Source organism: Trachypithecus francoisi, unplaced genomic scaffold (assembly GCF_009764315.1).
Source record: "Trachypithecus francoisi isolate TF-2019V2 unplaced genomic scaffold, Tfra_2.0 Contig00141, whole genome shotgun sequence".
NCBI classification, from domain to species: domain Eukaryota; kingdom Metazoa; phylum Chordata; class Mammalia; order Primates; family Cercopithecidae; genus Trachypithecus; species Trachypithecus francoisi.
The window spans coordinates 21,069-46,469 of record NW_022680489.1 but is presented as its reverse complement, the minus strand read 5'-3'; the positions used below and the strand labels follow the sequence as shown (position 1 = coordinate 46,469).

The window sequence follows — 25,401 nt, the reverse complement described above, 5'->3', positions numbered from 1 at the left end:
ATGCCCTTCCCGGAGCCCGAGTTGTGGGCCGGGCGGGAGGGGCGCGTGATTGACAGGCTGAACTACAGACTCATCTCTTACCTTAGGCCGCGGGCGCTGATTGGCTGCTCGCTGACATCCTCAAACCCGGCTGCTCCGCGCTGGGCTCGGGAGGGGGGCGGCTGCGGGTGGAGGTGCGCTTCTGACAAGCCCGAAAGTCATTTCCAATCTCAAGTGGACTTTGTTCCAACTATTGGGGGCGTCGCTCCCCCTCTTCATGGTCGCGGGCAAACTTCCTCCTCGGCGCCGCTTCTAATGGAGCCCCACCTGCTCGGGCTGCTCCTCGGCCTTCTGCTCGGTGGCACCAGGGTCCTCGCTGGCTACCCAATTTGGTGGTAAGACTCGCCTCTTGTCTGCCCGCGGCCCGGTTTCTCCGCCGCGTCCGGGGAAGGTGGGGGCGCCGGCTGGGGGTGGGCCGCGGCAGGGCTGGGGCTCCTCTCCTCGCCTCCCTCCAGCCCCCCACCCACCCACCCCTCCTGGATTTTCTGCTGGTGTCGCCTTCAGAATCCAACTCCTGGCTCCTCTGATAATCACCATTTTCCCTGCTCCCCGCTGCAGGGGCTGGAGGACTTTCCCATCTCAGAAGGTTTCTTATTCTTAGATCCTAACCCTCTGCCCGTCCCAATCTAGAGGCCCCCGAAGACCCCCCATTTGCTTGCAGTTGGGTTTCTGGAAATCCAGCACTGTCCCTGGGGCCCAGCCACTCCTCTTCTCCATTTTGGGGTCTTCATGGGCAAAACCATCCTGTTCCTTCACTGCCACCCCACCTCTGCTGGCGCCTCCATCAAGAGATTCCCCCACAATAACCCCCCTTTGCCTTCCTATTTCAGACCCCAAAGGCTTCAGGGCTCCTCCCGGGGCAGGGGAGTGGGTGGGGGGTATTTCATCAGATTCTCCCCACTGCTCTAGATTCATCTTGAGCCTCTGAAGTGAATATGGTATTTGCTGATCCGGGATGCCATTGAATTCGGATTTTATTCATTTCTTGCTTGGCCACCCTGGCAAAAGGGGGGTTCCTTGAAAATGGGTTGTCTGGGAGGGGTAGGCTTGTTATTCTTTGACCAAAAATCCAATTCTCCATGTCACATTTGTTCCTTTTGGAAAACCGAGGACCGAGGAGAAAGGGAGAGGAAAAGGAGAATTCCGTCCCTGAGAAATGCAGATACAAAAGACATTTTAGTAAATAAGGCTGGGAAGCCGGGCGCAGTGCTTGGGGGGCTGTGCATGTCTGGGGGGCCGGGGTGAGGAATAAACATCCCTTTGGGAGCCCCAGCTCCAAGAGTCCCCTTGTTTTCCGAGAGGCCCCATCGCCGCTCTCCCACCCTCCGCAGGTCCCAGGGGCCAGAGGGGAAGACACTGAAACCAGTTCTCTAAATTACACCCCGCCTCTCCCCAGTCTCCAGCCCCCTGCATTCCGGAAAACTTTAATTAAAGAATCTTCCCCTCCTGGATGCAGGAGAGCCTCGGCCTGGGGGTGGGAGGTGAGGAGGAAGAATTTAGGATCTGTGAGTGAGAAATGGGCTGTGGCCCCCGGGGCGAAAGTCAGAGAGAAGTGCCACCATGGTGCGGTACTGCCTGCAGGTCCCCAGACTCCCTGCCTTTCACCAACCCAGAGCCTAGGGTAGGAGGAGCAGAGACAGCGAGAGTTGGGGGCCACACCCCGAGTCTTCCAGTTGTTTGGGGGTGGTAGCATTTGTGTCTGGGTGTTTGGGGCCCCTGGGAGAGAGGGTGGGGACATGGCCAAGGGTCTCTGTTTAGAGGGTACTAGGAGTTGCTCCCAGGACAGCCAGCCAAGGGGAAGTCTTTCTTCTGCCCAACCCACACTTTTCCGTGGGGCTGGGCTAACCTGAGGCTTCCAGCACATAAAGAAGCCTATGGAGTGGCCAGGGCAGCCAGGGACCTCAGGAAGGAGGTTTGGCCAGTCTAGGGAAAGACTGCTGCCGACACCCGTCTAGCCTCACCCGGCCATTCCTGACCCTCTTCCCATTCTCGGGCCAAGGCCATGCCGTTTTTTGCCTTGCCTTCGCAGAGACTCTGGTGGGTTGGGGGAGGGTAGGAAGGAAAGGCTTGGCAGCCCATAGGTGGCAGGGACTGAGGAAGAGAGACCAGGCTCTCCAGCGCTGTGAGCTAGAAGAGGGCACTCTTCCAGTTGGTGGAGATTCTGGTGTTAAATGGTGTCTTGGGGACCATCTGGATAGGGGCTGCCCAATAGGAGGAAACACTGGGGAAACCTGGAAGGTCAAGATATTGGCCCTAACATAATGCTAGACACATGGCTTGTTTGGGAATTTGGTGGGGGACAGGAATGCTGCTTTGTCTAAGCCGAGGAGAGAGATGTGTGTGTGTGTGTGTGTGTGTGTGTGTGTGTTGTGTGTGTGTATGTGTTCTGGGTCTATGACCCCGAGAGGTGTTTTCTATACACTAGTGTGTCTCTATGTGCAAAAGTGTTTGTGCCTGCAACTGGGCTACTGTGGATGTGAAATCGTGTGGGTGTGTTGGGGAATCCATGGCCCATGACAGGTTGTGCTGTGTCTCTGCACACAAGTGTTAGCAAGTGACTGATGCTGTGATGTGTGTATGTACGTGTGTGAGAGACAGAGAGAAGTCTAGAAGTATCTTTGCCCATGTAAAGGTCAGAGCCTGTGTCTGCTTGTGACGCTGGGCTTGACTGTGTTCATGACTGGGCATGTGAGTGAGTGTGTGTGTGTGTGTGTCTATACGTCCGCGCGCATGCCTTCATGACAGTGTGGGGAAAGCCCCACAGATGTCTTTGTGCGTGAATATCAGTGCTCATGGCCATGACCTGATTGTGCTTGTAAGGAGGGGAGCGATACTCAAGCCCATAGCTGTGTGAGGGCTGTGTCTGAGTCTGCCCGTGATCCTGTCCCCAGGTGCTGGGCCCGGGGCTGTGTGGCTGTGAACATGTTTGCAGACATCTACCTGTGGGTATGAATGACACCTGAGCTTGGGTGTGTGGTGGGCAGCCATGGGCCCGGAGGGAACGTCCAACAGGAAGCAAAAGTCTCACAAGGTGGCTTCAGGGGCACAGCTGGCCAGGGATGGCACGCTAGAGAGGCAGGGGCAGAGGCTTCCTTGACACCAGCTTGTCCTGTCTGTCCAGGCGCTAGAGTCACTGGCCCTTCTCTCTGAGGTTGTTTTCCTTTAGTCTTGGAGCTGGGGTGGAGGGTGAGTCACCTTCTCAGGGCTAGGGCTGGGGCTGTAGGGTAGATGAGCCTCTGCTTCCTGATCCCATTTGTGCCCCCACTCCCCAACCTAGCCCCTGCCAAGCAGTCAGATTCCAGCATTGAGCATCTAAGCCCATCTTAGCCTGCCCTCTTTGGACCACCCAGCTCACTCATTCCCCAGGAAGGATTTACAGGGGAAGTCATGTAGCTGGGATTTCCGTCCATGCGGACCCTCAAGCACAACACCCTGAGCCCGCACTGCTCAGACCCCAGTCCTGAGAGAAGGTTGACCAGAAGGGACAGCTCTAAGGGGCCTCAGACTGACATCCTTGGGAGGAAGAGATGTTCTCCAGGTAGTGACAGAGGCGGGACAGGAAACAGCAGCATTGATTTCTCAAATTCCCCTTGTCAGTCCCAGTTAGCTCCTGCTGGAGAAACTTGTCTTTCTTCTCCTTCTTGGGGAGGCGTGGGGTGGGGAGATGAACCCATGTTATTAGGGCCTAGCCCAGCACCTGCTACATTCCAGCAGTGGATGCGTAGATGGAGGGGCCTGCTGGAGATCAGGAGCTCACCCTGCCGCTGTGTGACTGAGGACCAGTGGCCACCCATCTGGGTCTGCTTCCTTACACTTCACCCAGGGGTCCCCGGACTGCCCTGCCTCACAGCTTGGGTGAAAGTGTTTTGCAGAGGACAAGGGCAGTGAGCTGGGAAATAGGATACCTGAGTTCTAGTCATCCTGGGACCCATCGTTCCACTCGAGCACCTGCCTAGGACCTACCTCAGTTTCCCCATTTGTCACATGTCCTGCTGCCTCTCCCACCCACTCCCACCTCCACCCGCCTTTCAGAGGCCTGTGAACATGTTCAGTCAAACCCCGCGGGGGTCAGTGGGCTGGGCTCAGGGAGGCACCTGGAGACTGCGGGGGAGGAAGGCCCCAGGCCAGGTGTTAACACTTGTAACAGGCAGGAATTACAGCTCACTGGGGCTGGGCTGGCTGGGGCTGGTGAGTAGCTCAGCTAGCTGGAGGCTGTTGATCCCACAGACAGACAGACAGACAGATGGGCAGATACCAGATCGGATGGCCAGGCTTTAACCGGGTGGTCTCCCTTCCAGGGCAGACCTTTCCCTGGGGGGATATGGTGGGGAAATTAGTCCAGGTCTCTTGGAAGTGAGTTAACAGCCCCCCTGCTCACCCCGCCCCCATCATGGGTGGGGCTTCGGAGTCTAGAGGGAGCAAAATTGGTGGCTGATCTGTTGGTATTCTTCTGATAGGATCACATTTTGCTTAAAAAGAAAAAAACAGGTCAAACGTTATAATAATACCAAGAGCCTGAGCTGAGTTATGTCCTTAGAAGAACCTGCTTTAGGCCGGGCGCGGTGGCTCAAGCCTGTAATCCCAGCACTTTGGGAGGCCGAGACGGGCGGATCACGAGGTCTGGAGTTCGAGATCATCCTGGCTAACACGGTGAAACCCCGTCTCTACTAAAAAATACAAAAAGCTAGCCGGGCGAGGTGGCTGGCGCCTGTAGTCCCAGCTACTCGGGAGGCTGAGGCAGGAGAATGGCGTAAACCGGAAGGCGGAGCTTGCAGTGAGCTGAGATCCGGCCACTGCACTCCAACCTGGGTGACAGAGCGAGACTCCGCCTCAAAAAAAAAAAAAAAAAAGAAGAACCTGCTTTAATATGTGTGGGGACGGCATGGGGGAAGGGGATGCTCTCAGGAAAGTTCTAGACTCTCAGAGCATTTTGTCAACAGCTCTGGGGCCAAGAGGTGAGTGATGGGTGGAGTCTGAGTATCACCCCCACCTCCACCCCAGGGAACCTGAGGGCTTGGGTCTGTGATGTCTGCCCTGCAATTAATCCTGGCCTGGTGGGAAGACCTTTGGCGAGGAGGTCAAAAGAGGCAGGAGCTGGACTTTGGTGCCAAGTTCTTTAGGAGGTACTTGCTGCAGCTTCACCAGTGGCAAACCCAGCCAAGCCCTACCAGAGCCCACACTCTGGCATCTGGGTACATGCTCAGTCACTGACAAAGGTGGAGAAACTGAGGCAGAGAGGGCTCTGGTTAGCAATCTCCAAAGAATGGACTCAGCCCAGCAAGCATCTCTCATCCTGTTCACTACAGAACTTAATGCTAATAAACATGAATGGTACTTGGGCAGATGTAGACTTGGAAGAAGTCTCTCCTTGGTCTGGGCAGGAGACAAGAAGCCAGGGGATGGCACAGGAAAGATGACTTATCTCACAGGAGGATGCAGCTAACAGACCCTTCAAGGGAAAAAGAAGTGGGAAAAAGGAAGACTTTTTTGGTCTCAGAACGTCATGAGCCAGGAGTTGAGCAGAACCTTTTCCACCCACCTTGATGTGAGCCACAGAAACCTTCTCCAGCTGCCAAGGAGGGCAAGACATCCTCCACCCCTCATTCCTAACACAGGTAGGAGGAATGCCTAGCCCCACCCACACCCCCTGCAAAGGTTAGAGCCATCCTGAGTTACATCTGTACATCCATGTTATCTTGTATGCTGGAAAATGGTTAGAGTTGGGTGTTGGAGAGACCTAGGTCTGAATTCCAAGTTTAATACTAATGGACCCTGTGGCCTAGGATGAGTCCCTTCCCTTCTCTGGGCTTCATTCAAGTCCCTGCCTCCTTCTGGGCTTCATTTTCCTCAACCATATGGAGGGGTCCCTTCTGCCTCTCAGAGTCACAGGGCTATGACAGGTTCTGGGCTCATTGCTGTGAAGCATGACACTCCACTGCACACATTCCGGGCCTGTATTAGACAGTCCACCCCTTTCTTTTTGTGACTCCATCTGACCTAAATCCCAAAGAGCTGGCTGCCCCACTCCCGCCAAACCAACCTGCTTGCACTTCCAAACCTCGCCTCAAACACTCCCACTTCTCTGGAGCCAGGCCGTCTGCATTCACATCTGGCTTTTTCATGTACTACCTGGGTAACCTAGGGCAAGTTAACCTCTACAAGCCTCAGTTTCCTTATCTGTAAAATGAGTATAATGATTGCCTCTATTTCATAGGGTTTCAAAAATGATTGAGTGAATACTTCTTAGAATGATACCTTGCGTACAGGAAATATATCGATGTTAGCTGTTTTCACCTCCTATCTGCAAGCTATTGGCTCACTGAAGCCCTGAAGCCAAACTTGCCTCTTCCAAGAAGCCCTCCCAGATTTGCCACACCTGGCTCTGTTTTCCCCTTTTCTTCTTTTTGCCTGTTTGCCCCACAGTGCTGTAGCTTTATTCTTAAGTTGAGGGCACTGGGCCAGGCTAACCCCACTGCAGCTCTTTGCCTGCCCAGGAAGGGGAGGGCAGGGTAGAGAAGGTTACTGGAGTGTCCCCTAATCCTTCCCCGACCCCCAGAGTCTGCCAGACTCTTGCTAGGACCTAGAGCCAGGGGACTGGGCACAGGAGGGGTGGGGGAGGCAGGCTTCCTAGGGGGAGTGGCACCAGGCCGCCTGGAGCAGCCTGAGCAGAAGTTCCTTCTCTAGGAGCTGAGAGATGATTCAGAAGGTGATTTATAGTCGGAAGGCAGAAAGCTTGGCTCCTGGCAGAAGCTGCTGCTTAATTACATTCTTGGGGCGGGGGTAAGGGGGTGGAGGTATGTGGGCCGGGGGCAGCAGGGGCCAGACTTTTACCTCCTTCCCGTCCAGGCCCTGTCCCTTTGGCTGTCCCAGCTCCAAGCAGGGTCCTTCTTTATCCTGCTGCCAGAGAGGGAATTCCTGCTCTCAATGAGAGGCTATGCCAGGAGTGCAGGAATAGCTTCTGGGAGTGGAGAAGGTGGGAAAAGAGGGAGGAGGCCGGATCCCATCTCCCAGGACTTCTCCAAGAGAGACTGGATGGTGACGTGCTAGAAAATGGGCCTTCTGGGAAGGAACACTGGGTCTCCTCCCTGCTTCTGGGCAGGGTAATAGCTAAGGCACCTGGGCAGAGTTGAGTTTCTTGAGTTTCTTTTGAGACAGAGTCTTGCTCTGTTGCCCAGGCTGGAGTGCAGTGGCACAACCTTGGCTCACTGCAACCTCTGCCTCCCGAGTTCAAGCGATTCTCCTGCCTCAGCCTCCCAAGTAGCTGGGATTACAGGTGTGCGCCACAATGCCTGGCTAATTTTTGTATTTTTTAGTAGAGACGGGGATTTCAGCACGTTGGCCAGACTGGTCTCGAACTCCTGACCTCAGGTAATCCACCTGCCTCGGCTTCCCAAAGTGCTGGGATTACAGGTGTGAGCCACCGCACCCGACCAGAGTTTCTAGAATCTTTTGGGTGGCAACTCCACACTCTCCTTTGGGCATCCTGTCCTGCTGCTGCCTGGGAGGGCCTGCCTGCCCGTTTGCTCCTTTTCTGTCGCTCGGGTCTCAGTGGGCCACGGGGGCTGGAGAGAAGGTCCTGCGCTCAGAGGCTGCAACCCGGCTCTTCAGCGTTAGGCAGCCTATCTCTCGTGAGCAGAGCGGCTACCCCAGGTGCACAACGGTTCTGCCAGCAGGCACGGCCCCATACCCTCATGTCAAAGTAATATCTCAGAGAGTCACACCAATGCCACTGGGTGCAGCTATAATCACTTCCACGCCATTGATAGGAGCCCCCGTTCTGTTTCCATACCTGCTAAGCTGACATCAGCATTTCCCATATTAATACTGACCCATGCAGCAACCCGCCTGATGACACCTAAGGCCGCTTCGTTCCCTGCATGGCAGCGGTGAATCCCAAATCCCTCACTGCTAGTTCTTAAGGCTGGAAAGGTGTAGGGCGAGCAGGGGGTAGGGTTGCTGAAGCCGGTAGTGTCGATTTATCTGTTTGCAGCCTGGCTTGTACAGCCGGGAGGAGTTGGCAGGGGTCAGGATGGGGACACTAGACAGCTCTCTGGTTCCCCCTGAGGCGGGCCTTCTCAAAATGGCCTCATTATGTGTGTGGAGTGAATTCCAGAAATGTCAGGCACACCCATACATCTAGGGAATGAAGGAGACGCCAGAGCGGGCTCTGGGGTGAGAGGGGCCAGTGTGAGGAGGTGGTCAGCTTCCAGGCAGGGAGTCAGGGCACCTGAGACCTGGCTCTGCCACCATCTTGATATTAGGCAACTCCCTTAACTGTTCTGAGTCTCAATAAATAGGAGAGTTGGGTAAGCTGCTGGCCAAGGACTTCTAGCTCTGAGATTGCAGTCCTGCAGGCTGTGTTCCACGTTCAGGTGGCCCAGCTATTTGAACCATCTGTGCCTGGTGGAGAGGGTAGTCACTGAAAGCTGATCTCAGGGAAGGGTGGGGGGTGCAGAGCCCTAAACTCTACACACAAAGAGCTGTGATACCGTCGATGAGTCTCCTCCCCCCTTCAGTTTTCTCATCTGCAAATTGGATGATGATAATAACACAACCACCTGCCCTGCCTGCTGCAGGGCCATGAAGAACTTCAGGTGGAATAATCTTTGTGAAAGCACTTTGGGAAGTGTCAGGTTCTTTCTAGAGAAGTTAACTATCATTGTGAGTCCTAGAAAAGAGGAATAAGAAGGCTGGGTGTGGTGGCCATAATCCCAGCACCTTAGGAGGCTGATGGGGGTGGATCACCTGAGGTCAGGAGTTCGAGACTAGCCTGGCCAACGTGGTGAAACCCCCGTCTCTACTAAAAATACAAAAAATTAGCTGGGCGTGGTGGTGGGCGCCTGTAATCCCAGCTACTCGGGAGGCTGAGACAGGAGAATTGATTGAACCTGGGAGGCGGAGGTTGCAGTGAGCCGAGATTGCACCACTGCACTCCAGCCTGGGCAACAAGACATGTCTCAAAAAAAAAAAAAAAAAAGAGGAATAAGAGCTAGACCCTGCTCAGACAGTGCAAAGAATGAACCCTGAGCCTCTGAGCTTGAGGAGTTGCTATTTCTAGCAGAGGAAGAAGCGGGGCTGGACAGCGGAGTCCTCAGTTCCTTCCTGTAGGGGTCCTGATGCTCAATGGAGAGCCCCCGGGAGAGGGCATAGAGGCCTCAGGTCTGAGGCCAACTGGTCACGGGGCATGTCCAGGTTCACAGCTCAGAGCATGGGGCTTGGTTATCCTCCTGGCCTAATGCAAAAAAATGCAAAAACCACCGGCCAGACCCAGAGTGAGATTTCCAACCAGGGACACATGGGAAGATGTAGGTGGAGGTGAGGGGGGCAAGGGCAAAGGGCCGCCAGCTGGAAGGGGCTCTGCTGAGGCCTGTAGTCATCAGGGAATCCTAATGGCCTGGGTAAGGCCTAGCAAACTAGGAGACAGACACAAGCCTTTCCCTCCAGCTAGGCTGGAAAAACTGGGAGGACTGAGTGTGTGTACATGTGTGTTGGGGAGGGGGATGGGAGCAAAAGGACCCAAGCACCCAGGTCTGTCTGGAAGACCTTTCTGGGAAACCTGCCCCTGGGCACAGAGTCCCACTTATCTGCCAGAGCCAGCTGGGCCAGCAAGGAAAACCAATCGTATTAGTAATGCAAATAGGGGCTTGTGCCATGAGTGAGCAGGCATCCCGCCTCCTCTCCAGCTCCCACCAATCATCTTCACAAGGTGGATTGCTGAGGGTGCCACTCCCCTGCTCTAAAACCTCCCATGGCTCCCCTCTTCCTATCTGGCACTGAGGCTCCCTATGATTTCGCTTCTGTCCACCTGCGCAGTTGTACCTTTCACAAACCTCCCCCCAACATCCCTCTTCACCTGGAGCACTCACCTTTTTGCTTGTTCGTTGAAATACTTCCACGTCCTCTCTCTGACTTTAAAACGCAGCCCAACCCAGGGCCTGTTGACCAGGGGTCAGTCCGCTCTGCGCTGTTCAGCTTGGACCCCACTTGGCTTAGGTCATGTAGCCCTGAACTATGAAGGGTCCTTAGAGGGTCTCCCAAGATGGATGGGCCCCTCGACCAGAGCAGGCTGCTGTCCCAGAAGCGGAGATGAGCCTTTTCTCCACAGTGTCAATTCCCCTGGGTTTCTTTTTTCTATGTTTTTAAATCCCAGTTCCATTTGCAAACGTTTCCTATTCGTATACTATTTCCCCCTCCACGCTCACCAGCTCACACTACGCTTAAGTGTCTAAGTCATTAATTTTAAGATTGCAATTGGTGGAAGTTGTTTCTCTCTCCAGGAACAGGTTAATATGTTTGTTGACTGTGTGCTATGTGCTGGTCCCCATACAGACACCATGATCTATCTGAATCTAATTCTTGCCAGTTTATCGATAGGGAGTCCCATAGTGCAGCCTGGCTATGGCGTGGGAAGCCCTGAGCCCACATCCTGGTGGACCTAAAGCCCTTTTTCCTTCTGCCACCATTCAAGCTCAGTTGTGGACTTGTTACTGGTGTAAAAATTTGCTTGTTCATATTCTACTTGTTCCCCAAAGGATGGTTTTGAGGCAAGTTTACACTTGACCTTCCACTCAAAGGCTGATACTTTGGGCTTATAGATACTATTTGTGAACGTCTGGGAAGTCTCTTATTTGGGGATGTGCCCTCCTCACTGGCCACCTTTCCACAAGTCTTCAGACTGTCCTTAAGCTGGGACTGCACAGTTGCTGACAGCAGTGGCCATGTGAGCATTTTGTTGCCCCTGGGATGGGTAAGAGGCGACCTTGATCAAATCACTGCCTCCAGGGCCTCAGTTTCCTCATCTGCGAAACCGAAAGGATAGCGTAAATGACCTCTCAGATTCCTTCCAGCACTAAGCTCTTTCCTTCTACTTAGTCCTTTTTGCTGCTTTGCATCTGGTCTCCATCATATAAGTGCCAGAAAGCAGCCGGGCGGAATCTTCTTTCTTACCCTAGTCCAATTCTTGTGTTGGTATCTCTGACACAGCCAATTGTTCATTTCACTTTTACAATTCGACCTTCAGCTTTATTTCTCCCCGAGGAGCCAGCATGCTTTCTCCTTTCTGATAAAGCACGCTTCCCTTTATGTCCTGGATGTGAGAAAACGTAGAGGTCCACCTGAAGCCGCATCCTTGCACCCGTGTGGACCTTGACCCTGACCCTGCTCTTCTGTTTTCATTTTGTTATTGAATCTGATGTGTTTTCCGTCATCAGCCTCTTGAGGGCAGGCATGTTGGAGTCTTTGTACCTGGCCTGGGCATAGTGGATCCTCAATAAAGACTTGTCTTTAGGATACACATTTGCTTCTACCTCTTCAAATCCTTTCTGGAAGGAAGCAAGGCACATGTGAATTAAAAAGCAAAATAACATTGCTCTGGGAGGGCGTTGGTCCTGACTGGATAGTTTTGAGTTGTGAGAATTCCAGTCCACTTCTGTTTCTTTTTTTTTCTATTTACTTATTTATTTAGAGACAGAGTTTTGCTCTTGTTGCCCAGGCTGGAGTGCAGTAGTGTGACCTTGACTTACTGCAAACTCCATCTCCTGGGTTCAAGCAATTCTGCCTCAGCCTCCCAAGTACCTGGGATTACAGGCACGTGCCACCACGCCCAGCTAATTTTGTATTTTCAGTAGAGATAGGGTTTCACCATGTTGGTCAGGATGGTATCAAACTCCTGACCTCAAGTGATCCACCTGCCTCGGCCTCCCAAAGTGCTAGGATGACAGGCGTAAGCCACCATGCCCAGCCTTCTTGCTGTTTCTTTACTGTCAGCTTTTCCCCAAGTCTACAAAAATCTTGTCTTCAGAGAAGTCGCCTCTTTTCTTTCCTTCATGATCTTCTCCATTCTAAAGCTAAGGTTGATTCCTAATCTTCCTCTAGGGACTGTCTCTTGTTCCTGGCCAGTGACTGTGTCCACCCCTTCCCCTGGCTCCCTTCACGTCTGGTTCCTCCCACCCTCCCTTGCCTTGAAAGCCCACAGTGCTATTGCCACCTTTCCACAGGTGACAGAGTGCCCAGGTGGCACCCACCCTCTCTCCAACGGAGCTGCTCCTGTCCCCAGCAGCCTTCATGAGGGCCAAGCCCCACTCTGCAGATGGAACCCCAAGGAGAAGCAGAGGGGAGTGACTGGCTAGGGATCTCCCCATTCATCCAGCGAGTGTCCTCACAACTCAGACTGGCTCTCCCCTCCCCTCCGCTTCTGCCCTTGGGCAGCACATCTGCACATCACCCCACCTAGCCCCTGACTTCAGGGGAGAGAATGTCTAGCCTCAGGCTGGGCGGTCCTCCATCTTAACTGAAGCTTCTCTAGGGGATTCCGGAGCCTTTCTCTGCTACCAGTAAGGATGGAGTCTGTGACCTCTGCACTGTCCTGGAAGCTAAAGCAGCCTCAGGAAAGCAGCCTCTTCATCCCCAAGTTACCTGTGAGAAAACTGAGGCTCAGCTGGGCACGATGGCTCATGCCTGTAATCCCAGCACTTTGGGAAGTCAAGGCGGGTGGATTACCTGAGGTCGGGAGTTCGAGACCAGCCTGGCCAACATGGAGAAACCCCATCTCTACTAAAAATACAAAATTAGCTGGACGTGATGGCACGTGCCTGTAATCCCAGCTACTGCAAAGGCTGAGACAGGAGAATCGCTTCAACCGAGAGGCAGAAGTTGCGATGAGCTGAGATCTGGCCATTGCACTCCAGCCTGGGCAATAAAAGTGAAACTCCGTCTCAAAAAAAAAAAAAAAAAAAAGAAAACTGAGACTTACGGGACCCAACCGGGAGCTGTAAGGAGCTCAGAAGCAAGTGGGCAGGCTCCAGTGGCAGCTAGTAATTCCTTGCTTATGACGTCCCAGGTATCACATACATTGAGGAAACAAAGCACACACATTAGCTCATCCTCCCGACAACCCCAGGAGGCAGAGACTCTAGTTATCCCCATTCTACAGATGAGAAACTGAGGCCCTGAGGCACCATTCTGTTGCCCAGGGCTCCATGGTTGGTAAACCCCAGAGCACTGAACAAGAGACAAACTGCCTAAAGCCAGGCCCTTCAGTGACACCACACCACAGCCAGGAAGTTCCTCCTTAGATCTGGCTTCAGTCTTTCCTTAATCCAGACCCAGGTTTTCTTCCTGGGGAGGTGAATTTCATTGTCAAGTTTCAGTTTGGTTTGGTTTGAGACAGCATCTTGCTCTGTTGCCCAGGCTGGAGTACAGTGGTACAATCACAGCCCATTGTAGCCTCAACCTCCTGGGGTCAAGCGATCCTCCTGCCTTAGCTTGCCAAATCGCTAAGACTACAGGCAAGCACTGTATGTGGCTAATTTTTTTAATTTTAATTTTTATTTATTTTTGAGACAGAGTTTTCACTCTTATCGCCCAGTCTGGAGTGCAATGGCAAGATCTTGGCTCACTGCAACCTCTACCTCCCAGGTTCAAACGATTCTCCTGCCTCAGCCTCCCACGTAGCTGGGATTATAGGCGCCTGCCACCACGCCTGGCTAATTTTTGTATTTGTAATAGAAATGGGGTTTCACCATGTCGGCCAGGCTGGTCCTGAACTCCTGACCTCAGGTGACCCGCCCACCTCGACCTCCCAAAGTGCTGGGATTACAGGCGTGAGCCACGGGGCCCGGCCTTTTTTTTTTTTTTTTTTTTTTTTTTTTTTTTTTTGTAGAGATGGCATCTCCTTACATTACTTTTGCTTGAACTCCTGGGCTCAAACAATCCTCCTGCCTCAATCACCCAAAGTGCTGGGATTCCAGGGTTATGGTTCCAGTTTGCACTTGAGGACCAGGATTTGTCTCATCTCTGAATTTTCCTGTCTGGAGTTGGTTCCTTCCGGTGGGTTCGTGGTCTCGCAGTGAGTCTTACAGCTCTTAAGGACCCCAAGGGTGAGCAACAGCAAGAGTTATTGTGAAGAGCCGAAGAACAAAACTTCCACAGCACGGAAGGAGACACAAGCGGGGTTGCTGCTGCTGGGGGGCGGGGTGGGGTGCAGCTTTTATTCCCTTTTTGTCCGCCCTCCCCCGTGTCCTGCTGATTGGTCCATTTTACAGAGTGCTGATTGGTCCATTTTACAAAGTGCTGATTGGTCCATTTTACAAACCTCTAGCTAGCCACAGAGCACTGATTCGTGCGTTCTTACAGAGCACTGATTGGTGCATTTTGCAAACCTCTTGTAAGAAAAGTTCTCCAAGTTCCCAGTTGACCCAGGAAGTCCAGCTGGCTTCACCTCTCATTCCTTCTCTAGAACAATTTCTTCCAGTTAACCCATCCTCTACTCACCTTTAACTACTTGTTCTCCCTCTTCTGATCTCTCACCTGCTTTTCTACAACTTCCTGCAAGTCCTATAGCCACATGATTGCCTTTAAATCAGGGAAAGAGGAGGCCTGCCCCCAGTTCTCTGATTTAGAGGCTTCCCTCTGGCGTCTTACAGCGTTTCCCTTCCCCATAGGGCAGGGAGTCTGGAATCCAGCATGCCTGCCCTCAAGAGGCTTATGACGGAAAACACATCAAATTAAATAACAAAATAAAAACAGGCTAGTTGCGGTGCCTTGCGCCTGTAATCCCAGCACTTTGGGAGGCCGAGGCTGGCAGATCACTTGAGGTCAGGAGTTCAAGATCAGCCTGGCCAACATGGTGAAACCCCGTTTCTACTAAAAATACAAAAATTAGCCTGGCATAGTGATGCATGCCTATAATCCCAGCTACTCAGGAGGCTGAGGCAGGAGAATTGCTTGAACTCAGGAGGTGGAAATTGCAGTGAGCCGAGATCACACCACTGCACTCCAGCCTGGGCAACAGAGTGAGACTCCATCTCAAAAAATAAAAATAAATAACAAAAACAGAAGAGTAGGATCAAGGTCAAGGAGAAGACAAATATGCAAGTCAAGGTCAATGCGGGTGCAAGGATGGAGCTTTAAGGATGGAGCTTCCCCTGAGTTTCCTCACAGCCAGGACATAAGGGAAAACACACTTTACCTGAAAGGAGAAGGCATGCTGGGTCCTCAGGGAGAAACGCCCACCTACAGCCCGTGCCCACCCTCTTCAGCCGCATCATGAGAATTTAGGCTCCTGGGATTTCTGGCCCAGACAGCTGTGAGCCTGCTTCCCGGCCCTGCAGGCCTCTGCCTGGGGCTCATCCTGCCAGGGCAGGCTGCACTACTGGTGGCGAAGGGCTGGTCCAGGGAGATTTATTTGCAAGGACTGTGGCTGGAGTTTGAGGGTGTGGCTGGGGCGTCCAGTGTGGGATGCAGAAGGGATGGGCAGGCTGCAGGCTTGGGGCTGGATCTCCCAGGTCACCACTGTCTAGTGTGAACTTTATGGGACAATCTAGTCCTCTAGGTGGCAAATACGGTTTTTGCCAAGATAGGAGGATAGAATGATTGTTTAACTTTTTTTTTTTTTTTTTTTTTTTTTTTAAACATAGTCTTCCACTGTTGCCCAGGCTGGATTGCAGTGACCTGATCTCGGCTCACGATAACCTCGCCTCCCAGGTTCAAGCAATTATCCTGCCTCAGCCTCCTGAGTAGCTGGAATCACAGGCGTGTGCCGCCACACCTGGCTAAGTTTTGTAATTTTAGTAGAGACAAGGTTTTGCCATGTTGGCAAGGCTGGTCTCAAACTCCTGAGCTCAGGTGATCCACCTGCCTGGGCCTCCCAAAGTGCTGGGATTACAGGTGTGAGCCACTGTGCCTGGCTGAATGATTAACTTTTTAATGAAAGTATAGGAAAAGATGAAAACTGTCTTTCCTCTGCTTTCACCCTGCAATAATCAGTACAGAAGACTTCTGTGACCAAATGCGTGCACACACCAAGTAAGCCATCAATTCTGTGGCCGACGTCAGTCAGCGTCCTCCAATCCAATTCAATTCTGACGCTCTCCACCTGGACATAGTATCTCATCCCATAGGTTGAGGTCTTAGTCCCCAGGACAGCCCCCCACTTCCAGTGTCAATCCCACGCCCCAGGCTGCTTTACATGTGCTCCTGACTGACCTGCTATAAATCAGAGTTCCCATGACTCCCTCCTTGGGTTCCATTAATTTGCTAGAGTGGCTCGCAGAACACAGGAACACACGTTTACTGGTTTGTTATAAAGGATATTACAAAGGATACAGATGAAGAGGTGCATAGGGCGAGGTATGGGAGAAGCTGTACTGAGCTTCCATGCCTTCCCCAGGCACACCACCTTCCAGGAACCTCCACGTGTTCAACTATCCGGAAGCACTTGAACCCTGTCCTTTTGGGTTTGTGTGGGGGCTTCATTCCATAGGTTTTATTGATTAAACTATTGGCCACTAGGGATCAACTTAACCTTCAGCCCCTCTCCCCTTCCCGAAGGATGGGGTTGGGGTTGGGGTTGAAAGTCCAACCCTCTAATCTTGGCTGGGCGTGGTGGCTCACACCTGTAATCGCAGCACTTTGGGAGGCCGAGGCAGGTGGATCACCTGAGGTCAGGAGTTCGAGATCAGCCTGACCAACATGGTGAAACCCCATCTCTACTAAAAATACAAAAAAATTAGCTGGGCGTGGTGGCAGGCACCTGTAATCCCAGTTACTGGGGAGGCTGAGGCAGCAGAATCACTTGAATCCAGGAGGCGGAAGTTGCAGTGAGCTGAGATCACAACACTACACTCCAGCCAGGGAGACAGAGTCAAACTCCGTTAAAAAAAAAAAGAAAGAAAGAAAGAAAGAAAAGAAAGTCCAACCCTTTAATCCTGCCTGGGTATTTTGGTGTAACCAGCCCCCATCCTGAAGCTCCCTAGGGGCTGCCAGCTCTCCGTCAGCTCATTAGCATACAAAAAGACATCACTTTGGAGATTCTAAGGATTTTAGGAGTTGTACGCTGGGAAACTAGGTCGAAGACCAAATATATATTTTGCAATATCACAAACATGCGTACAGGCGAGCACACAACTTGTCAGTGTACAGCTTAATGAGCTGGATAGAATATCTTACCTTTAACAGTTTGTAAACCTGGCATGAAACTTTCAATACTTGGCACATGGTGGATGAGGCTTCATTGAGTGGTCTCACTCCAGGCAGGATCAATGCTGCAGTGAGTCCCCAGGGCTTGGCGGGGAAATGGTTCCACCAGGGTCGAACTGGCACAGCATCGGGAAGAAGGCTTGCCTCCTCTAGTGTGGCTGCATCATCTCCATGCCTCCCTCGGCAGACCCACACTGGCACTGCCCTCCCTCATAGCTGTGGTCACTTACCTCCAAGTCCCTTTTTGTTAAACTTGGACCATGTTTTAACCTTTCTCAGCCTCAAAGGATCTTCTTTTCTGATCAGTTTAGTCAGTCTTAATTTAATTTAATTTAATTTGTTTTTCAAGATGGAGTCTCACTCTGTTGCCCAGACTGCAGTGCAATGGCACAATCATGGCTCACTGCAGCCTCCGCCTCCCAGGTTCAAGTGATTCTCCTGCCTCAGCCTCCCAAGTAGCTGGAATTACAGGCGCCCGCCACCATGCCCGACTAATTTTTGTATTTTTAGTAGAGACGGGCTTTCCCATGTTGGCCAGGCTGGTCTCCAGCTCCTGACCTCAGGTGATGTGCCTACCTCAGCCTCCCAAAGTGCTGGGATTATAGGCATGAGCCACTGTGCCCGGCCACTTTGGTCATTTTTAAACAGTCTAATTAGGAGTGCAGCAGCAGCAGATATGACTGTGTTGTTGTACACTCCTCAGCCTGGCCCCTGCCGCCCTACACCCGCTCCTCTCCCAGCCCCAACATGGGTAAGCACATGGGCCTGGGTACAGCAGTCCTGGACTCTAGATGGTTCTGCCTTTTTATCTGGGTGGACTTAACCTCTCCGAGCCTCGGTTTTCTCTCTGTAAAATGGGGATAATGAGGGCTATTGTGAGGATGAAAGGATATAACACATGTGAGACTAGCACAGGGTCAGGTGTGTACTCAGTGAGTTAGCCACACATTTTTCTGACATTAATTTCGTGTTACGGTCTACGTTGTTCTTCTGAGCATCTCACTTCTCCGTGCCTCTGCGCTACCGCCTGCCTTCTCTTGGGATGACTACAAACCCCTGTTCAGTCTTGAAATCATAGTTCAGGCATCACTTCCTCTGTGCAGCCTTCCCTCAGCACCGCGGCCCCAGCAAAGCCCCTTCTGAGCACATCTATTTCATGGACTAGACTGTAAGTCACCTGTGGGCAGGACCAGGTCTCCATCATCTTTCAACCCACACCACCAAACATAGCACAGGGCACACAGCGGATCCTCAAAGACAGGTTGTGGGATGAAAGGACACTGTTGAGAGCCCTGCTAGTCCCAGACTCTTGTCTCCCTGCTCCAGCTAGATTCTCATTGCCTCTGTGATGCTCTGCCAGGAAGACCAGCTGCTACTTGTTGTGTATTTTCCTGTATTCTCAGATACCTCTTCATGTGCATCTGTCTTGTCTTCCCAGTGCAAGAGTCAGCCCCTGAGGGCAGGGATTCTGCTCTGTAGGCCTCTGCATCACTAGCGAGCCTCACACATCATCCTGATTGTTGCAGGAGCACGGTTAGGAATTCTGTTATTAGACCAGACACGGTGGCTCACACTTGTAATCCCAGCACTTTGGGAGGCCGAGGTGGGCGGATCACCTGAGGTCCCCTCTCCCCTTCCCGAAGGATGGGGTTGGGGTTGGGGTTGAAAGTCCAACCCTCTAATCTTGGCTGGGCGTGGTGGCTCACACCTGTAATCGCAGCACTTTGGGAGGCCGAGGCAGGTGGATCACCTGAGGTCAGGAGTTCGAGATCAGCCTGACCAACATGGTGAAACCCCGTCTCTACTAAAAGTACAAAAAAATCACCTGAGGTCAGGAGTTTGAGACCAGCCTGGCCAACACAGCAAAATCCCATCTCTACTAAAAATACAAAATGAGCTGGGTGTGGTGGCGGGCACCTGTAATCCCAGCTACTCGGGAGGCTAAGGCAGGAGAATCACTTGAACCTGGGAGGCAGAGGTTGCAGTGAGCCGAGATCGTGCCACTGCACTCCAGCCTAGGCGACAGAGTGAGACTCCATCTCCAATAAATAAATAAATAAGAATTCTGTTAGCACTTGGCCCAGGAATCAGACTCCTTCCCAAGCAGGTTGTAGTCCAGGCTCAGCTGGTCCCCACTCTCTGGGAGAGCACTCCCCTCGCTCTGTGATCTCCCAGGAAGTCCAGCTGTGGGCATCTACCCTTGCTGAGGGGAGGCAACATAGCACTCCAGAAAGAGGGTAGGCTATGTGACAGAAGCACCTGTTGTGTAAATCCCAGATGTCCACTTCATAGCTCTAGAACTTTGCTTTGGGTGGTTTTTTAAAAATCTGAGTGTCGGTGTCTTCCTCTGTACAATGGGGATAAAAAATATGATCTCAAGGTAGTTGTGAGGTTGAAATGAAATAATAGACAGAAACTGGCCAGGCGCAGTGGTTCATGCCTGTAATCCCTACATTTTGGGAGGCCAAGGCAGACAGATAATTTGAGGTCAGGAGTTTAAGACCAGCCTGACCAACATAGTGAAACGCTGTCTCTACTAAAAATACAAAAATTAGCCAGGCATGGTGGCGGGCACCTGTAATCCCAGCTACTCAGGAGGCTGAGATGGGAGAATTGCTTGAACCTGGGAGGCGGAGGTTGCAGTTAGCCAAGATCACGCCACTGCACTACAGCCTGGGCAGCAGAGCAAGACTCCATCTCAAAAAAAAAAAAAAAGTAGAAATAATAAAGTAGAAATAATAGAAACTGAGATGAAGGTGAGCAATTAAGGATGTTCTACAGGTCATCTAATGTAGCAGGGTTATAAAAATATTCTATCCCAGGCCAGACTTCTTTAGAGCAGAAAGATCTGAATTCCTTCCAAAACAGAAAAGGCTGGCTTCAGGGAATCCCACACACTTTACACTGGTTTGTCCCAACCAGTAAGCCTATCTGAAGAAAGAAGCAGGTGGGGAGGCATGTGGCAGAAGTCTGTGATTTGGTGGACAAAAGGCAACGCAGACTCTGGCATGACCTTGTGTTCTGGTGTCCTGTTCGGCCAGAATACTCACAAAGGCCTCCAGTTCTCAGGAAGGGGAAGGGTGAATGAATTAAATGTGGTTAGTTATCAGGGACTTTTTTTTTTTTTTTTTTGGAGTCTCGCTCTGTTGCCAGGCTGGAGTGCAGTGGTGTAATCTTGACTCACTGCAACCTCCGCCTCCTGGGTTCAAGCGATTCTCCTGTCTCAGCCTCCTAAGTAGCTGGGACTGCAGGCGCGCACCACCATGCCTGGCTAATTTTTTGTATTTTTAGTAGAGACGGGGTTTCACCATGTTAGCCAGGATGGTCTCGATCTCCTGACCTTGTGATCCACCCGCCTCGGCCTCCCAAAGTGCTGGGATTACAGGCATGAGCCACTGCGCCTGGCCTATCAGAGGTTTTTATGGGGGTTCCAAGGAGTGGTCTGTGTAGGTTTAATATCACCCTAGTTAATGGTTGAGGCACTGACTGTGTAAGCCCTGATAAGCACAGTGAGTAAATGTGGCTGGAAGTGTTGGAGGCCTGGGTGGGAGGCAGGCTGATCCAGGGTTGGCAGTCACTCTGTGCATCCAACCTTTAGGCGAGAGAGGGCTGCTAAACTCTGAGAAGGAATTCATGGGAAGAACGGCTGATGTGCCAATGGTGCGGCTGGCACAAGCCTAAGCAGATACCAGCTGTTCTCCTGCAAGCTGATAAAAAATATTTTTATTACATAATACTTGACATATACAAGAGAGCAATCATATATATTAGATATGGTAACAGAATGAAAACTTGAGCCTCACCATATCCCTGAAGGACCAGACCATGACTAGGCCATTGTGTCTATCTGTAGGTCCTCCTCAGCCCTTTCCCGTCTCCCTCCAGAAGTGACCACATCCTGAATTTTACATATTTATTCCATTACTTAAAAATACTGGTTTTTGGCTGGGCATGGTGGCTTATGCCTGTGATCCCAGCACTCTGGGAGGCCGAGGCAGGAGGATCACCTGAGGTCAGGAGTTTGAGACCTGGCCAACATGGTGAAACCCTGTCTCTACTAAAAATACAAAAATTAGCTGGGCGTGGTGGCGCATGCCTGTGGTCCCAGCTACTTGAGAGGCTGAGGCAGGAGAATCGCTTGAATCCAGGAGGCAGAGGTTGCAGAGAGCCAGGATCACGCCACTGCACTCCAGCCTGGGTGACAGAGCAAGACCCCATCTCAAAAAAACAATAACAAAAAAAACAAGCAAAAAAACTGGTTTTCCCAGGTAATAATACCTAAATGAAATGTTTTATTTTGCATATTTTTAGCATTATAAAAATGGTATTATACTGTTTGTGGTCCTCTATGTTGAGCTCTTCTCTCTCTGCATTGTGTTTCTAAGTTTCAGACTGTTCCTGGATCTTGCTGTAGTTCTCACATGCTCACAGCGGCATAATGGTCCATCATTAGAATATACAGTTTATCTATTTTGTCTCCTGGCCATGGATGTGCATCTCGCTGTGCACAGCAGGGAAAGGTGTTCATGGAGGTACCTGCCTAGGCGTGGAACTTTAGGTTGCAGGATGTGTGAATGTTCGGCTTTACAAGATGATGCCAAACTGTTTTCCAAAGAGCTTGTGCCCATCTGTGCTCTCACCTTTGCGATTGCTTTTCCCATAGCCCAAGGCCCTCCTTCCCACCTGGGGCAAGCCCACTCCTGAGGACTCCACCGCCTTGGGCCTTTACCATCTTTCTCTCAGGACCCTGTTCCCTACTGGAAAACTCTTTCCTTTCCCTCCTCCACCTGGCCCTGAACTTCCCAGGATTTTTCGAAACCCAGCCTGGAGCTGCCATCTTCCTGGGAGTCCTCCCAGCCTCACTTCCACTCTCTCCCAGCTTTTTGTTTGTTTGTTTTGAGACGGAGTCTCGCTCTGTGGCCCAGGCTGGAGTGCAGTGGCCAGATCTCAGCTCACTGCAAGCTCCGCCTCCTGGATTTACGCCATTCTCCTGCCTCAGCCTCCCGAGTAGCTGGGACTACAGGCGCCCGCCACCTCGCCTGGCTAGTTTTTTGTATTTTTTTTAGTAGAGACAGGGTTTCACCGTGTTAGCCAGGATGGTCTTGATCTCCTGACCGCGTGATCTGCTCGTCTCAGCGTCCCAAAGTGCTGGGATTACAGGCGTGAGCCACCGCGCCTGGCCTCTCCCAGCTTTTTGGAACAGCTTTTCCAAACAGCTTTTGGGCCAGAGCAGGACATCACATAGTATGTTTCTTATAACATCAGCCCCACATAATCCTGTTGAGAAAAGCTTCTGGAGTCATAAACTTAGGAATCGCCACAGGCAACTTGGAGCCTCTTGGTGTTTACTGTGCTCATTTGAATATTAGCAGCTCATTAGCATAGTCGCGGCACTGACAGGCCCTGCCAGTGTGACCCATTTTTGTTTGTTTAACTTGTTTTCCAAAAGTATTTAACCTCGGAGCCCTTTTCCCCCAACAAGTAACAACCATTACCCACTTGGAAGATGGGATCGAGAAGAGTCTTCTGCCTATTTCAGTCAGTTTGGTTTTGTGGTCTTACTTTCCTCGGTAACCAAGCTGAGAGTCCTCTGACTTCTGTTGTAATCATCCTGTGTGAACCCGTTCAGTCCAGACTATCCTTTCTGGAGGGGCTTGAGTTGAAGGAATGAACCAATGCACTCAGGAATGAATGAATGAAGCAGTCAGCTACTCAGTCAGCCATCCAGCTGAGCCCCCTCTCCTATGCAGCAGTCAGGAACCAGGGACTGATCAGGCACCGCTCATCTTGTACCAGGGGACACCCGGGCTGTCTGGCCGTGAATCACTCTCCCGTCTTAGGCCCCCTGTAGTTGCATTTTTTAGGATCTGTCACCCATTGAGGCTGGGAGCCCCTGCGGGGCAGGAACCAAGTTGCACTTGCCTCTCTGTGTGCTCCGAGTGGGACATACAGATGGGATCTCTCATCCAATTCCTTCTGAGAGGGGCAGGCGAACATTGTGGTTAAGTCTTCAGCCTCTGGAGCCAGACCAGATGTGCCCCTAATTAGCTGGGTAATGTGGGCCAATCTCTGCCTCAGTTTCCCCACCGATAGGCGTGATGATAACATACCTTCCTAAAGGAATTATTATGGAGTTAATATGCGGCAAGCACACAAACAGTGCCTGGCACAGAGGATGTCACTGGTCTTTATTAACACTATGACAATGGCAACCACTATTTATTGTGCACCTACTACATGCCAGGGACTGTGATAAGCGCTTTAGCTACATCATTTCCATTATTCCTCCCCACAGCCTCTTTGAAGTGGGTGAATTTTCCTCATTAGGAAGTTGTTAGTCCTCCTAAGGAGACATGGTAATGGGTGGTAGCAATATGATGAGGATTCAGGTCAGCCAGATCACAAAGCCCTGGCCTGTGGGCATGGAGGGTGCCACCTACCACCTGCCACCTACCACCTGCGGATGGGGCAGCTTCTCTGTTTCTTTTTACTGATAATTACCCTGCCAACAACCTGATCAGTTTTTTTTTTAATCCTCTATTCATCTCAACAAAATGGAAATCCATGGGACTGCAGGGTTGGATTTAACATGTATGCGCACGTGTGTGTGTGTGTGTGCATGTGTGTGTGTGTGAGAGAGAGACAGAGACAGAGAGCAAGAGTGCACAAGTGAAGGAGAAGGAGTTATCTGAGAGGCCTGGGGGTTACCAGCACCTTCATGATAGACCCAGGAAGACAAAGATCCCCAGGTGGGGCTGGCTTTGAGGCTGCACAGCCACAGAATTGCTTGTGAGTCAACAGTGCTGCAGAACAGCAGGGCACTCCTGGAACTGGGCTTGGTGTCGTCACCCACTGCCCCTTGCACAGGGCCCTGTGTACCGGGAAATGTTTGCAGGCTGGACACCCGCGGCTGCTTTCAACCAGGCAAGTGAGCTGGGTTAGAAGTAGCCACATGTTCCTGAGGGCTCATAGCTTCAGATCTGAGAGGGTTAGACAGGGCATCAGGGACTGAGGGTCACGGGAGAAGAATTTGCTCTCATCCCTTTGCCCACGTGCCAGCAGGTCTTCTCAGACCTCAGAGGCCAGCTCTTCTGTTCTTCCCCACCTCGGAGGGGAGCCCCAGAAGTCACAGAGTCAGCTGTCTGCTTTCCACACTGCTCAGGGCTTTATTCTTGCACCATCCCCAGTTCTGGCCACACCAGGGAAGTGAGACATCGGGCATGAGCAGAGGGGCCAAACGCGCTGGTGTGGGGTAGGAGGTTTTGAATACACATTCCAGAGGGTGTTTATGGGGGAACAGACAAGGCTGGAGCTTCATTCCTGGCAGGGAACAGCTCCAGCCCCCGAGGGCAGGAAATGAGGGCCAAAATGGTGGCTCAGAGGGACACAGGTGAGGTAAGCAGGGAAGAATTCCCACCAGGTGTCTCAGAAATGTCCTGGGAATGACCTGGCATGGTGGCTCACACCTGTAATCCCAGCACTTTGGGAGGCTGAGGCAGGCGGTCACCTGAGGTCAGGAGTTCAAGACCAGCCTGGCCAACAGGGTGAAACCCTGTCTCTACTAAAAATACAAAAATTAGCCAGGCATGGTTGTGGGTGCTTATAATTCCAGCTACTTGGGAGGCTGAGGCAGAAGAATCACTTGAACCTGGGAGGTGGAGGTTGCAGTGAGCTGAGATCGCACCTCTGCACTCCAGCCTGGGCGACAGAGCAAGAATCTGTCAAAAAAGGGGGGAAAAAAAGAAAAGGAAAGAAAGAAAAAGAAAAGAAAAAAGTCCTGGGAAGCTGGTAGAAGGAGGCTGAGATCTTCCTGACCTGGGAAAAGGAGGAATTCCCAGGCATCTACAGACTAATAGGACTGTTGAAAGTTTGGTGTGAGGATGGGTTAAGGTGCTGAATTTTAGATTTTTATCCTCTCCACGGTGGTACAGTGTGTTCTGCAAACAAAGGAGAGCCTGAGCCTTGAAGAGCCCTTCTCAGAGCTCGCTACATTCTTTGGCTCCTTAGCCCAGTGAGATGGCCTTAGTTCTGAGCCCTGTACAATATGCAGGCTGGGTCAGAAGACCCCCAAGGCTCCTTCCAGCTCTGACAGGTCCTGTCGGGGGATCCAGCCTGCACACAGGGACTGGGCTTCTTTCAGCCCCACAGATGGTGACCCCTCTTCACCGCTGGTAAGATCGAAGCTCATCAGCAGGACCTTAGGCCCTGGCCTCCTTCCTTTTTGGTCCCTTGGGTTTTGGAGTTTTATGTGACATCAGTGTCCCAGAAATGCCCATCTTCTTCCTTTTCTCTCAGGGCACAGTTCCCTGAGGTCTTGTGGTTTATCCACCCCCACTCCTGTTCTATGTCCTCCTTCACTTGCTCTCCCCCACGCCCCTCCCACCA

At 51.8% G+C, this 25,401-nt stretch overlaps 1 protein-coding gene across 1 annotated transcript in view; it reads left to right on the top strand.

The window, feature by feature from the left end:
* LOC117067034 overlaps positions 1-25,401 on the top strand; it is a 44,131-nt gene continuing 18,730 nt past the window's right edge. Inside the window, exon 1 of the mRNA XM_033183121.1 lies at positions 1-374. Coding sequence (XP_033039012.1) covers positions 1-374 — 374 coding nt within the window. The remainder of the gene's footprint in view (positions 375-25,401) is intronic.